The sequence below is a fragment of the Haliotis rubra genome, unplaced genomic scaffold (genome assembly GCF_003918875.1).
Source record: "Haliotis rubra isolate DU_JTF1 unplaced genomic scaffold, ASM391887v1 Scf328, whole genome shotgun sequence".
In the NCBI taxonomy this organism is placed as follows: Eukaryota; Metazoa; Mollusca; class Gastropoda; order Lepetellida; family Haliotidae; genus Haliotis; species Haliotis rubra.
In genome coordinates, this window is record NW_025767000.1 from 273,562 (window position 1) to 289,799 (window position 16,238).

General features: G+C 44.1%; 1 protein-coding gene across 1 annotated transcript; it reads right to left on the reverse strand.

Annotated features, from left to right (window-relative positions):
• Positions 1–8,103: 8,103 nt before the first annotated feature.
• On the reverse strand, positions 8,104–14,908 carry LOC124284008 (cell wall protein DAN4-like; the record flags this gene model as incomplete). Its single annotated transcript, XM_046720045.1, is given in 8 exon segments — positions 8,104–8,193; positions 8,494–8,691; positions 10,561–10,608; positions 11,733–11,806; positions 12,764–12,806; positions 13,464–13,557; positions 13,978–14,090; positions 14,795–14,908. Coding segments are annotated over 8 exon segments (774 nt in total), but the record flags the coding sequence as incomplete, so codon positions are not given.
• Positions 14,909–16,238: the final 1,330 nt, after the last annotated feature.

Sequence of the window (16,238 nt, forward strand, 5' to 3'; positions counted from 1 at the left end):
ACGTATACGGGAAACGATTCAAGGTGTCTACAACAAGGGTGTTCATTCTGGCTCTGGCTGTTTTCGACTTGATCTCGTGCGTCTGTTTACCTTATAAAGTTCTACTTTTACGCTTCGGGGAAATTTTCAAAGATATTCACCTTGCCAGGCTTGAAATGGTACGGATTTACTTCCTACAGGTGTCATTGATGATCCTACCTTTGGTGTCTATAGACAGATATAGGAGAATATGTCAACGACAGAAGAAGCAGATTTCTCCTTCACTGGCCAAAATTCTGGTTGTTGTTCTATCCGCCCTAATGGCCACTATGACAACATTTCGGATGATAGTTTCCAGTGATTCGGAGGGCGAATATCGAGCAGAGGCATTCGTTTCAACCAAATATTTAAACAAAAATTTCCAAGGGACTGTCTGGAAGTATGTTTATTTTGTCTACACGGGCTTGCCATTTTTGGTTCCTCTTCCAGTTATGGCAATAATGTATTCACTGATTGGCTTGAAGATACGACAATTAAGTAGAAGGATGAAGTTGCCGAGCAGACAAATGTACCCAAGTTCAGGGGATAACACTTCAAGCAATACAATGAACGAGACAATCAAGCCGGGATCATCCATGAATTACTGTAGACAAAGCACTTCACAGCAGGACCCAAAAGACGACCTCCCAGGAGATGACGTCATAACATCAGCAAAAGAAGGTCGCGATCACGTCGTCCAAGAAGCAGACGGCCCAGGAAAAGATCTTTCCGGGAGTCTCGAAACAAGCCTTTCTGCAACTAAAGATAAAACAACATTCTCCTCACGAAGGTATGTCCGTAAAGTACGGCTAGGGGGTTCAACAAGACGCTGGAAATCTAATAGTACGAAAAAAAAGAAGACTGTCAGGATCCAGGAAACCTGGTATCCTGTTTCTGACCTGACCTGTGCTGAGATGGTTCCAAGAGAGAAAGCTGCCCCGGGAGAAGACACGACAGTCTGGCCAAGACGAGCCTCTTCACTGAAGGACAACTCGACCATGTCACACAAGGCAGAAATACTGAGCACTGCACCTTCTTGTCCTACTCTTGTAACCGAAGCAGGTGGCATTACACCTATTGACGATTACTTTGATAGAAATGAGCTCAAGGCATCAACATCATTGCGCAAAACCAGAGATCGTTCACCAGCAATCTTAACCCAAACAGCTGACAACTCGAGCCCGAGGGTGAGTGAGTGTGTACATATTTTCCAAAGAGAAACACTCCATGACCGTACAGATACTAAGGATGTACGTGTTTCAACTGAGGTACATAGAGGTGGCCCTTCTGCAGATGGTAACCATATTTCCACCTCATCGGGGCCAAATCTTCCTTGGAAGAGGATGACATTTATTTTTTTCTTGATTACCGTGGTGTATATCATTGCATGCCTTCCGTTCCTCGTCTTGTTTGTTATTTTCCGTGTCAGCGAGGATTATGGCGATATGCTGTTGTCTTACAAGATTGTGATTGTGTTATATAGCTTTCCTTACATCACGAACATATCCAACTGTTTCCTATATGGATTTTTGGATCCTAGGTTCCGACGAGAACTGAAGAGTTTAAGAGGAACCGTTACTTGTAGTGCAAGTGGGTGCTAGAAAACACGTAGTACCATCCTGGGCACAGAAACTCTGTGAGTCAGTAGGTAAGAGTATTCATGTACCATGTGTTTTCAAAGCCAGATGATATTAATTATCGCACAGCAATGGCACTACTTGAAAGAAATTACCCAAAAGAAGCAATAATTCAAAAGAACACGAATACTGGATTTTTTGTATTCTTAAATAGTTGTATTCGTTGTTCTGTTTGAGAATGTATATTAGATACCGTTATAGAACAAGCATATATACTGTACAAAAATAGTTAGGGATATATATATTTTGAAATTATGAATACTGATCTATTTATTCATTTACACACTAATACAATATCAATCATAAAAATACCAATATCCCTAACTATTTTAGTCCAGTATAAGATATAATGCACTATGATATACTTTTTAGGAAACTACTCACATAACACTTTTAGATCAATAATCACTTTTTAAACAAAGCCGGGACGGTAGCCTAGTGGTTAAAGCGCTCGCTCGTCACACCGTACACCCGGGTTTGATTCCCGACATTTGTATAAATAAACCACGTGGACAGTTTGTGTCAAATTGTTATGTGATATTTACGTATACTTAATGACTCTTCGAACCGTCGTCGTCACCCCAAGAGAATAGATGATGTTACACAGATTGAGATAATATAAAAGGCAGCAGAGTGGGTTCGGGTTATCCTGGCGCAGTCAGGCTGGTATGGCTCACCATCAGCTGAGGGTCCTTGCTCCCTCAACTCGCAGCCCAGACAGCGAATGGGATTTCTCCCTGGAGGCGCTCCCTAGTCGAACAAACCAAGATCTTTCCGGAGAAAGTTAAGGCTCCCCAACACCGCAGCCTTCTGCATTACCCAGAGTGTCAGAAGGGCTGTACTCCCGGTGGAGAACCCGGGCACTCTCCTGATCTGCGCCAAGCGATCAGGAGGTACCAAACCAAGGGCACCGAGAACAATGGGGGAGTCTGAAAACAGTGTACTTGGGATGCAAGCGACGCATTAAAAAGGCGAGATCCTCATATTTAGCTTGCTTTTCCTGAATCTTGCCAATCACCTTGCTCTCAATCCTATTATTATTATTATTCTATTTGGTTGCGTAGACCTATGCTCATGCTGTTGATCACCACATTTTCTGGTCCAGGCTCGATTATTTACAGGCCGCCCCCTTATAGTATTGTATTCCCATACATATTCCAAATTCTTAGCGCAAGATAGAAAAGATCATCTAAGTCTCAAAAGGGTAGCAAATAGTGTTAAAAATCAACAAAAGATCTTTCAGTCATTGACTGAACCCCTTTTGGATGGCCAAATTGCCATAAATTCATCATGGTTTAGCAATAGCAATACCATTGCCATTATTTCTTGTATATTAACATTGGTCTCAATCCTGTTTTCTCTTTGGATATTTATCAAATTTAGAGCACTCTCGGCAGCTGTTTTACTTGTAACAAAGGCGTCGCCAGCAACAGCTGCAGCTCTTCCTTCTTTTGAATATCATTTTAGTTCTACAGTCCCAACTATTGATATCCAATCATCTGTAGTTGCTTTTTATGAAAATATACCTATAGGCATAGCTGCTATGCTAATAATTCTGTTAGTAATAGCACTATACATGCTAGGTAAAGGAAAATCTCAGCCTACCGTTTTAGCTCTAGAGATAACCACAGGTTCTCTTTGTACCATTATTCCAATATTATCATTATCATTATGTCCATCTCACTGGAACATTAGGGCCCCAACTTTAATAAGCAATGTCAGAGTTAAAGGTGTACTAAGACCAAAACTTTACCTCCAGTGGAAAGATTTCAAGGTCTCAAATAACAGAAACACTTGTACTCTCAGAATTCCAGAGGAATTATCATTATCCTTATCTAAGGCCCACTTGATAAGAAAAATCCTCAGACAACCTTATGAGGCACACATTTTGTGTATTCACCACGGCTTTTACCAGGTTATAGAATAACTCTGGACCTGTTGTGGTCACCTTGTATCCCAAGTATATGTTTGAACCTTACCTTTTTTTTATAGAACCATTATGTGTCATTATGTATATGTCAGGTCTATTTTTCATTTTGTGTTATTTGTCATCATCATGTAATTAAATTTCTTTTGGGGACAAAAGTTTTTAAGGTCCCGGGGGAATTGTTATCGTGCTAAAATTAAGCAAATATATATAAAATATAATTGATTAATTTAGCTTTATTGTAAATATTTGGTTTGCGAACGTATAGATATAATATTAAATTCTTTTGGGTACAAACATATGCTCACTCAATACATTTGGTTTATTATAGGCAGTGATCGCTTTAGGCAAACATGTCACTGCACAGAAAATCTATGCCTGCACTGCGGTGCAATAAAATGTAAAAAGTCAATGGGGCTATTGTGCACAGGTAACTCTTCCCTCCGGTCATCACTGTCTATACGATGGACATAGGCAGTTAAAACAAAGATGGTTTATGTTTGACATGCGAGCTGGTCATCTTGAATGGAAACTGTGTGCGTGGCACGAGATGACAAATCACTGTGTTCCGGGTTAAGGGGTATATATGGAGGGCAGGTGTAGGTCCTAACCATCACTTGCACTCCAGAAATAAACGGATCACGTCACAATTCTGTGCTCACGGTTTCCTTCTCTCTTCAAGATAAGCAGCTCAGTAATTCTTATTGATGTATACATGTTGTTTTGTTATATGCAATACTGGTGTATTATTGCAATTAGTGATTTTATTATAATGTTACATAAGCGTTACTTTGACCAATGTGTACAAGGTGTATTCCCAGACTTGTATGCAATGTTTAGGTCAATTACGTTAAACTATATTGTAAACTGCAATATAGAATTTCTATGACAAATAGTATTTCATAAAAGTAATCATTGTATCGCCCTTTGCGACTTGTATGTTAAGACATGACGTTGTCTCCCTTCATTACAAGCGACGCATCTAAATGATTACCACCCTTCACGATAAATGTAATGTGTCAGATTTGTAGAGTTCATATTGTAATTTATATTGTGTAATGTGTTGTTTGATTTAATTATCAAGTCATTAATGGACAATGTTAAACTATAGGCTAGGTACAGCGTATCACGCAAACTACCTTTTACATATGTGAACCTGGAGTTAATTAAGATAGTTCGTGGATCATTGCTTTAGTAGCCTCCGGCCACACTCGTAATCTCTATCCACCAGGAGCCCCTTTTGTCTACATTGTGTATCATTAACTTGTACTCATGTATAATTGTCTTGATGTCACATGTGTTTCATTGTATGAGTTTATTGTGAATAAGAAAATATGTGACACCATACTTACTGTAAAAAGGTTGTTAAGCCTTTACCGCAATAATTCTAAATATGGAATGTCACATGTGTTTCATTGTATGAGTTTATTGTGAATGAGAAAATATGTGACACCATACTTACTGTAAAAAGGTTGTTAAGCCATTACCGCAATAATTCTAAATATGGAATGTTTAATATTACTTACTGTTTATGAATATCTTCGAATTATCAAACTTCCGTTTCATTTATTTTATATATTGCACGGTATATGAATTCTTATAAATATTATGTTATTATACAATGTTATTGATTGTTCTGTAACTATCACTTGCACTCCAGAAATAAACGGATCACGTCACAATTCTGTGCTCACGGTTTCCTTCTCTCTTCAAGGTTCCCCAACAACACAATTCCCCATCTTAAAGTGAGGTCTCTACTTCTCAACAAGGAGGAGGCCTCACGAAATTATCAACTAGACGAAGTCGTGTATTAAGACCAGTAACCACACGTTTTCAATACTGTATCGGTGACTTGACTTGGTCATCGTTTCTCGTCAACGTGGATCATTTGTTTACCGGGCTGTCTCGTCCAGACTCAGTTATTTAGCTGTATCTGGCGTTATACAGACAAGAGAAAAACACCTTACAATAACTATAGCATATCGTTATTCGGTAGCTCAAAGATCCGCTGTGCAGGAAACCAAAATGGCTAACTCACTCATTCACCGATACGTAAGGGTACTATTAACAAGGTGTCAACTAGTAACTGTAGTGGATGTAACAGACATAGTAGCGGTAGCGGATGTAACAGACGTAGTGCCGGTAGTGGGTGTAACAGATGTAGTGGTTGCAGCGGAAGGAACAAACGTAGTGGCGGTAGTGGGTGTAACAGAAGTATTGCAGGTAGTGGATGTAACAGACGTAGTGGTGGTAGTGGATGTAACAAACGTAGTGGTGGTAGTGGATGTAACAGATGTAGTGGTGGTAGTGGATGTAACAGACGTAGTGGTGGTAGTGGATGTAACAGAAGTGGTCGTGGCAGTGGATGTAACAGGCGTAGTGGTGGTAGTGGATATAACAGGCGTAGTGGTGGTAGTGGATATAACAGTTGTAGTGGTGGTAGTGGATATAACAGGCGTAGTGGTGGTAGTGGATGTAACAGGCGTAGTGGTGGTAGTGGATGTAACAAACGTAGTGGTGGTAGTGGATGTAACAGACGTAGTGGTGGTAGTGGATGTAACAGACGTAGTGGTGGTAGTGGATGTAACAGACGTAGTGGTGGTAGTGGATGTAACAGACGTAGTGGTGGTAGTGGATGTAACAGACGTGAGTGTGGTGAGTAGTAGTGGTGGTAGTGGTGGTAGTGGCTGTAACAGACGTATTGGTGGTAGTGGATGTAACAGATGTAGTGGTGGTAGTGGATGTAACAGACGTAGTGGTGGTAGTGGATATAACAGTTGTAGTGGTGGTAGTGGATATAACAGACGTTGTAGTGGTAGTGGATGTAACAAACGTAGTGGTGGTAGTGGATGTAACAGACGTTGTGGTGGTAGTGGATATAACAGGCGTAGTGGTGGTAGTGGATGTAACAGGCGTAGTGGTGGTAGTGGCTGTAACAAACGTAGTGGTGGTAGTGGATGTAACAGATGTAGTGGTGGTAGTGGATGTAACAGACGTAGTGGTGGTAGTGGATGTAACAGATGTAGCGGTGGTAGTGGATGTAACAAACGTAGTGGTGGTAGTGGATGTAACAGATGCAGTGGTGGTAGTGGATGAAACAGAGGTAGTGGTGGTAGTGGATGTAACAGGCGTAGTGGTGGTAGTGGATGTAACAGACGTAGTGGCGGTAGTGGATGTAACAGAAGTGGTCGTGGTAGTGGATATAACAAGCGTAGTGGTGGTAGTGGATATAACAGGCGTAGTGGTGGTAGTGGATGTAACAGGCGTAGTGGTGGTAGTGGATGTAACAGACGTAGTCGCCGTAGTGGATGTAACAGAAGTGGTCGTGGCAGTGGATGTAAGGGACGTAGAGATGGTAGTGGATATAACAGTTGTAGTGGTGGTAGTGGATGTAGCAGATGTAGTGGTGGTAGTTGATGTAACAGACGTAGTGGCGGTAGTTGATGTAACAGAAGTTGTGGTTGTAGTGGATGTAACAGACGTTGTGGTGGTAGTGGATGTAGCAGACGTAGTTGTGGTAGTGGATGTAACAGACATAGTGGTGGTAGTGGATGTAACAGACGTAGTGGTGGTAGTGGATGTAACAGACGTTGTAGTAGTAGTGGATGTAACAAACGTAGTGGTGGTAGTGGATGTAACAGACGTAGTGGTAGTAGAGGATGTAACAGACGTAGTGGTGGTAGTGGATGTAACAGACGTAGTGGTGGTAGGGATGTAACAGACGTTGTAGTGGTAGTGGATGTAACAAACGTAGTGGTGGTAGTGGATGTAACAGACGTAGTGGTACTAGAGGATGTAACAGACGTAGTGGTACTAGTGGATGTAACAGACGTTGTGCTTGTAGTGGATGTAACAGACGTTGTGGTGGTAGTGGATGTAGCAGACGTAGTGGTGGTACTTGATGTCACAGACGTAGTGGTGGTAGTTGATGTAACAGACGTTGTGGTTGTAGTGGATGTAACAGATGTAGTAGTGGTAGAGGATGTAACAGGCGTTGTGGTGGTAGTGGATGTAACAGACGTTGTGGCGGTAGTGGATATAACAGGCGTTGTGGTGGTAGTGGATGTAACAGACGTTGTGGTGGTAGTGGATGTAACAGACGTAGTAGTGGTAGAGGATGTAACAGACGTTGTGGTTGTAGTGGCTGTAACAGACGTGGTGGTGATAGTGGATGTAACAAACGTAGTGGTGGTAGTGGATGTAACAGACGTTGTAGTGGTAGTGGGGTGTAACAAACGTAGTGGTGGTAGTGGATATAACAGACGTAGTAGTGGTGGTAGTGGATGTAACAGACGTAGTAGTGGTAGAGGATGTAACAGACGTAGTGATGGTAGTGGATGTAACAGACGTAGTGGTGGTAGTGGATGTAACAGACGTTGTGGTGGTAGTGGATGTAACAGACGTAGCGGTAGTAGTGGTTATAACAGACGTTGTACTGGTAGTGGATGTAACAAACGTAGTGGTGGTAGTGGATGTACCAGAGGTAGTGGTGGTAGAGGATGTAACAGACGTAGCGGTGGTAGTGGATGTAACAGACGTAGTGGTGGTAGTTGATATAACAGACGTAGTGGTGGTAGTAGATGTAACAGACGTAGTGGTGGTAGTGGATGTAACAGACGTAGTGGCGGTAGTGAATGTAACGGAAGTGGTCGTGGTAGTGGATATAACAAGCGCAGTAGCGGTAGTGGATATAACAGGCGTAGTGGTGGTAGTGGATGTAACAGATGTAGTGGCTGTAGTGGATGTAACAGAAGTGGTCGTGGCAGTGGATGTAAGCGACGTAGTGGTGGTAGTGGATATAACAGTTGTAGTGGTGGTAGTGGATGTAGCAGATGTAGTGGTGGTAGTTGATGTAACAGACGTAGTGGTGGTAGTGGATGTAACAGACGTAGTGGTGGTAGTGGATCTAACAGGCGTTGTGGTGGTAGTGGCTGTAACAGACGTGGTGGTGGTAGTGGATGTAACAAACGTAGTAGCGATAGTGGATGTAACAAACGTTGTGGTGGTAGTGGATGTAGCAGACGTAGTGGTGGTACTTGATGTCACAGACGTAGTGGTGGTAGTTGATGTAACAGACGTTGTGGTTGTAGTGGATGTAACAGATGTAGTAGTGGTAGAGGATGTAACAGGCGTTGTGGTGGTAGTGGATGTAACAGACGTTGTGGCGGTAGTGGATATAACAGGCGTTGTGGTGGTAGTGGATGTAACAGACGTTGTGGTGGTAGTGGATGTAACAGACGTAGTAGTGGTAGAGGATGTAACAGACGTTGTGGTTGTAGTGGCTGTAACAGACGTGGTGGTGATAGTGGATGTAACAAACGTAGTGGTGGTAGTGGATGTAACAGACGTTGTAGTGGTAGTGGGTGTAACAAACGTAGTGGTGGTAGTGGATATAACAGACGTAGTGGTGGTAGTGGATGTAACAGACGTAGTAGTGGTAGAGGATGTAACAGACGTAGTGATGGTAGTGGATGTAACAGACGTAGTGGTGGTAGTGGATGTAACAGACGTTGTGGTGGTAGTGGATGTAACAGACGTAGTGGTAGTAGTGGATATAACAGACGTTGTACTGGTAGTGGATGTAACAAACGTAGTGGTGGTAGTGGATGTACCAGAGGTAGTGGTGGTAGAGGATGTAACAGACGTAGCGGTGGTAGTGGATGTAACAGACGTAGTGGTGGTAGTTGATATAACAGACGTAGTGGTGGTAGTAGATGTAACAGACGTAGTGGTGGTAGTGGATGTAACAGACGTAGTGGCGGTAGTGAATGTAACAGATATTGTAGTGGTAGTGGATGTAACAAACGTAGTGGTGGTAGTGGATGTACCAGACGTCTTGGTGGTAGAGGATGTAACAGGCGTAGTGGTGGTAGTGGATGTAACAGACGTTGTGGTGGTAGTGGATATAACAGACGTAGTTGTGGTAGTGGATGTAACAAACGTAGTGGCGGTAGTGGATGTAACAGACGTAGTGGCGGTAGTGGATGTAACAAACGTTGTAGTGGTAGTGGATGTAAAACACGTAGTGGCGGTAGTGGATGTAACAGACGTTGTGGTGGTAGTGGATGTAACAGACGTAGTGGTGGTAGTTGATGTAACAAACGTTGTGCTTGTAGTGGATGTAACAGACGTTGTGGTGGTAGTGGATGTAGGAGACGTTGTGGTGGTAGTTCATGTCACAGACGTAGTGGTGGTAGTTGATGTAACAGACGTTGTGGTTGTAGTGGATGTAACAGACGTAGTGGTGGTAGTGGATGTAACAAACGTAGTAGCGGTAGTGGATGTAACAAACGTTGTGGTGGTAGTGGATGTAACAGACGTTGTGGTGGTAGTGGATGTAACAGACATTGTAGTGGTAGTGGATGTAACAAACGTAGTGGTGGTAGTGGATGTAACAGACGTAGTGGTGGGAGAGGATGTAACAGACGTATTGGTGGTAGTGGATGTAACAGACGTTGTGGTGTTAGTGGATCTAACAGACGTTGTGGTGGTAGTGGATGTAACAGACGTAGTGGTGGTAGTGGATATAACAGACGTTGTGGTGGTAGAGGATGTAATAGGCGTCGTAGTGGTAGTGGCTGTAACAGACGTGGTGGTGGTAGTGGATGTAACAAACGTAGTGGCGGTAGTGGATGTAACAGACGTTGTGGTGGTAGTGGATGTAACAGACGTAGTAGTGGTAGTGGATGTAACAGACGTTGTGGTGGTAGTGGATGTAACAGACGTAGTAGTGGTAGTGGATGTAACAAACGTAGTGGTGGTAGAGGATGTAAAAGATGTAGTAGTGGTAGAGGATGTAACAGGCGTTGTGGTGGTAGTGGATGTAACAGACGTTGTGGCGGTAGTGGATATAACAGACGTTGTGGTGGTAGAGGATGTAACAAACGCAGTGGCGGTAGTGGATGTAACAGACGTGGTGGTGGTAGTGGATGTAACAAACGTAGTGGCGGTAGTGGATGTAACAGACGTAGTGGCGGTAGTGGATGTAACAGACGTAGTGGTGGTAGTGGATGTAACAGACGTAGTAGTGGTAGTTGATGTAACAGACGTAGTGGTGGTAGTGGATGTAACAAACGTAGTAGCGGTAGTGGATGTAACAAACCTTGTGGTGGTAGTGGATGTAACAGACGTTGTGGTGGTAGTGGATGTAACAGACATTGTAGTGGTAGTGGATGTAACAAACGTAGTGGTGGTAGTGGATTTAACAGACGTAGTGGTGGTAGAGGATGTAACAGACGTATTGGTGGTAGTGGATGAATAGACGTTTTGGTGGTAGTGGATGTAACAGACGTTGTGGTGGTAGTGGATGTAACAGACATAGTGGTGGTAGTGGATATAACAGACGTTGTGGTGGTAGAGGATGTAACAGGCGTTGTGGTGGTAGTGGATGTAACAGACGTGGTGGTGGTAGTGGATGTAACAAACGTAGTGGTGGTAGTGGATGTAACACACGTAGTGCGGTAGTGGATGTAACAGACGTTGTGGTGGTAGTGGATGTAACAGACGTAGTGATGGTAGTTGATGTAACAGACGTTGTGCTCGTAGTGGATGTAACAGAAGTGGTCGTGGTAGTGGATGTAACAGACGTAGTGGTGGTAGTGGATCTAACAGGCGTTGTGGTGGTAGTGGCTGTAACAGACGTGGTGGTGGTAGTGGATGTAACAAACGTAGTGGTGGTAGTGGATGTAACACACGTAGTGACGGTAGTGGATGTAACAGACGTTGTGGTGGTAGTGGATGTAACAGACGTTGTGCTTGTAGTGGGATGTAACAGACGTTGTGGTGGTAGTGGATGTAGGAGACGTTGTGGTGGTAGTTCATGTCACAGACGTAGTGGTGGTAGTTGATGTAACAGACGTTGTGGTGGTAGTTCATGTCACAGACGTAGTGGTGGTAGTGGATGTAACAAACGTAGTAGCGGTAGTGGATGTAACAAACGTTGTGGTGGTAGTGGATGTAACAGACGTTGTGGTGGTAGTGGATGTAACAGACATTGTAGTGGTAGTGGATGTAACAAACGTAGTGGTGGTAGTGGATGTAACAGACGTAGTAGTGGTAGTGGATGTAACAAACGTAGTGGTGGTAGTGGATGTAACAGATGTAGTAGTGGTAGAGGATGTAACAGGCGTTGTGGTGGTAGTGGATGTAACAGACGTTGTGGCGGTAGTGGATATAACAGACGTTGTGGTGGTAGAGGATGTAACAGGCGTTGTGGTGGTAGTGGCTGTAACAGACGTGGTGGTGGTAGTGGATGTAACAAACGTAGTGGCGGTAGTGGATGTAACAGACGTAGTGGCGGTAGTGGATGTAACAGACGTAGTGGTGGTAGTGGATGTAACAGACGTAGTAGTGGTAGTGGATGTAACAGACGTGGTGGTGGTAGTGGATGTAACAAAACGTAGTAGCGGTAGTGGATGTAACAAACCTTGTGGTGGTAGTGGATGTAACAGACGTTGTGGTGGTAGTGGATGTAACAGACATTGTAGTGGTAGTGGATGTAACAAACGTAGTGGTGGTAGTGGATGTAACAGACGTAGTGGTTGTAGTTGATGTAACAAACGTAGTAGCGGTAGTGGATGTAACAAACCTTGTGGTGGTAGTGGATGTAACAGACGTTGTGGTGGTAGTGGATGTAACAGACATTGTAGTGGTAGTGGATGTAACAGACGTTGTGGTGGTAGTGGATGTAACAGACGTAGTGGTGGTAGTTGATGTAACAAACGTTGTGCTTGTAGTGGATGTAACAAACGTAGTGGTGGTAGTGGATGTAACAGACGTTGTGGTGTTAGTGGATCTAACAGACGTTGTGGTGGTAGTGGATGTAACAGACGTAGTGGTGGTAGTGGATATAACAGACGTTGTGGTGGTAGAGGATGTAATAGGCGTTGTGGTGGTAGTGGCTGTAACAGACGTGGTGGTGGTAGTGGATGTAACAAACGTAGTGGCGGTAGTGGATGTAACAGACGTTGTGGTGGTAGTGGATGTAACAGACTTAGTAGTGGTAGTGGATGTAACAGACGTTGTGGTGGTAGTGGATGTAACAGACGTAGTAGTGGTAGTGGATGTAACAAATGTAGTGGTGGTAGTGGATGTAACAGATGTAGTAGTGGTAGAGGATGTAACAGGCGTTGTGGTGGTAGTGGATGTAACAGACGTTGTGGCGGTAGTGGATATAACAGACGTTGTGGCGGTAGAGGATGTAACAGGCGTTGTGGTGGTAGTGGCTGTAACAGACGTGGTGGTGGTAGTGGATGTAACAAACGTAGTGGCGGTAGTGGATGTAACAGACGTAGTGGCGGTAGTGGATGTAACAGACGTAGTGGTGGTAGTGGATGTAACAGACGTAGTAGTGGTAGTGGATGTAACAGACGTGGTGGTGGTAGTGGATGTAACAAACGTAGTAGCGGTAGTGGATGTAACAAACCTTGTGGTGGTAGTGGATGTAACAGACGTTGTGGTGGTAGTGGATGTAACAGACATTGTAGTGGTAGTGGATGTAACAAACGTAGTGGTGGTAGTGGATGTAACAGACGTAGTGGTTGTAGAGGATGTAACAGACGTATTGGTGGTAGTGGATGAATAGACGTTGTGGTGGTAGTGGATGTAACAGACGTTGTGGTGGTAGTGGATGTAACAGATGTAGTGGTGGTAGTGGATATAACAGACGTTGTGGTGGTAGAGGATGTAACAGGCGTTGTGGTGGTAGTGGATGTAACAAACGTAGTGGTGGTAGTGGATGTAACACACGTAGTGACGGTAGTGGATGTAACAGACGTTGTGGTGGTAGTGGATGTAACAGACGTAGTGATGGTAGTTGATGGAACAGACGTTGTGCTTGTAGTGGATGTAACAGACGTTGTGGTGGTAGTGGATGTAGCAGACGTAGTGGTGGTAGTTGATGTCTCAGACGTAGTGGTGGTAGTTGATGTAACAGACGTTGTGGTTGTAGTGGATGTAACAGACGTAGTGATGGTAGTGGATATAACAGACGTAGTAGTGGTAGAGAATGTAACAGGCGTTGTGGTGGTATTGGATGTAACAGACGTTGTGGTGATAGTGGATGTAACAGACGTTGTGGTGGTAGTGGATGTAACAGACGTAGTAGTGGTAGAGGATGTAACAGGCGTTGTGGTGGTAGTGGATGTAACAGACGTAGTAGTGGTAGAGGATGTAACAGGCGTTGTGGTGGTAGTGGATGTAACAGACGTAGTGGTGGTAGAGGATGTAACAGACGTAGTGGTGATAGTGGATATAACAGACGTTGTAGTGGTAGTGGATGTAACTAACGTAGTGGTGGTAGTGGATGTAACAGACGTCGTGGTGGTAGAGGATGTAACAGACGTAGTGGTGGTAGTGGATGTAACAGGCGTAGTGTTGGTAGTGGATATAACAGACGTTGTGGTGGTAGAGGATGTAATAGGCGTTGTGGTGGTAGTGGCTGTAACAGACGTGGTGGTGGTAGTGGATGTAAGAAACGTAGTGGCGGTAGTGGATGTAACAGACGTTGTGCTGGTAGTGGATGTAACAGACTTAGTAGTGGTAGTGGATGTAACAAACGTAGTAGCGGTAGTGGATGTAACAAACCTTGTGGTGGTAGTGGATGTAACAGACGTTGTGGTGGTAGTGGATGTAACAGACATTGTAGTGGTAGTGGATGTAACAAACGTAGTGGTGGTAGTGGATGTAACAGACGTAGTGGTGGTAGAGGATGTAACAGACGTATTGGTGGTAGTGGATGAATAGACGTTTTGGTGGTAGTGGATGTAACAGACGTTGTGGTGGTAGTGGATGTAACAGACATAGTGGTGGTAGTGGATATAACAGACGTTGTGGTGGTAGAGGATGTAACAGGCGTTGTGGTGGTAGTGGATGTAACAGACGTGGTGGTGGTAGTGGATGTAACAAACGTAGTGGTGGTAGTGGATGTAACACACGTAGTGACGGTAGTGGATGTAACAGACGTTGTGGTGGTAGTGGATGTAACAGACGTAGTGATGGTAGTTGATGTAACAGACGTTGTGCTTGTAGTGGATGTAACAGAAGTGGTCGTGGTAGTGGATGTAACAGACGTAGTGGTGGTAGTGGATCTAACAGGCGTTGTGGTGGTAGTGGCTGTAACAGACGTGGTGGTGGTAGTGGATGTAACAAACGTAGTGGTGGTAGTGGATGTAACACACGTAGTGACGGTAGTGGATGTAACAGACGTTGTGGTGGTAGTGGATGTAACAGACGTTGTGCTTGTAGTGGATGTAACAGACGTTGTGGTGGTAGTGGATGTAGGAGACGTTGTGGTGGTAGTTCATGTCACAGACGTAGTGGTGGTAGTTGATGTAACAGACGTTGTGGTGGTAGTTCATGTCACAGACGTAGTGGTGGTAGTGGATGTAACAAACGTAGTAGCGGTAGTGGATGTAACAAACGTTGTGGTGGTAGTGGATGTAACAGACGTTGTGGTGGTAGTGGATGTAACAGACATTGTAGTGGTAGTGGATGTAACAAACGTAGTGGTTGTAGTGGATGTAACAGACGTAGTAGTGGTAGTGGATGTAACAAACGTAGTGGTGGTAGTGGATGTAACAGATGTAGTAGTGGTAGAGGATGTAACAGGCGTTGTGGTGGTAGTGGATGTAACAGACGTTGTGGCGGTAGTGGATATAACAGACGTTGTGGTGGTAGAGGATGTAACAGGCGTTGTGGTGGTAGTGGCTGTAACAGACGTGGTGGTGGTAGTGGATGTAACAAACGTAGTGGCGGTAGTGGATGTAACAGACGTAGTGGCGGTAGTGGATGTAACAGACGTAGTGGTGGTAGTGGATGTAACAGACGTAGTAGTGGTAGTGAATGTAACAGACGTGGTGGTGGTAGTGGATGTAACAAAACGTAGTAGCGGTAGTGGATGTAACAAACCTTGTGGTGGTAGTGGATGTAACAGACGTTGTGGTGGTAGTGGATGTAACAGACATTGTAGTGGTAGTGGATGTAACAAACGTAGTGGTGGTAGTGGATGTAACAGACGTAGTTGTTGTAGTTGATGTAACAAACGTAGTAGCGGTAGTGGATGTAACAAACCTTGTGGTGGTAGTGGATGTAACAGACGTTGTGGTGGTAGTGGATGTAACAGACGTAGTGGTGGTAGTGGATGTAACAGACGTAGTAGTGGTAGTGGATGTAACAGACGTGGTGGTGGTAGTGGATGTAACAAACGTAGTAGCGGTAGTGGATGTAACAAACCTTGTGGTGGTAGTGGATGTAACAGACGTTGTGGTGGTAGTGGATGTAACAGACATTGTAGTGGTAGTGGATGTAACAAACGTAGTGGTGGTAGTGGATGTAACAGACGTAGTGGTTGTAGAGGATGTAACAGACGTATTGGTGGTAGTGGATGAATAGACGTTGTGGTGGTAGTGGATGTAACAGACGTTGTGGTGGTAGTGGATGTAACAGATGTAGTGGTGGTAGTGGATATAACAGACGTTGTGGTGGTAGAGGATGTAACAGGCGTTGTGGTGGTAGTGGATGTAACAAACGTAGTGGTGGTAGTGGATGTAACACACGTAGTGACGGTAGTGGATGTAACAGACGTTGTGGTGGTAGTGGATGTAACAGACGTAGTGATGGTAGTTGATGGAACAGACGTTGTGCTTGTAGTGGATGTA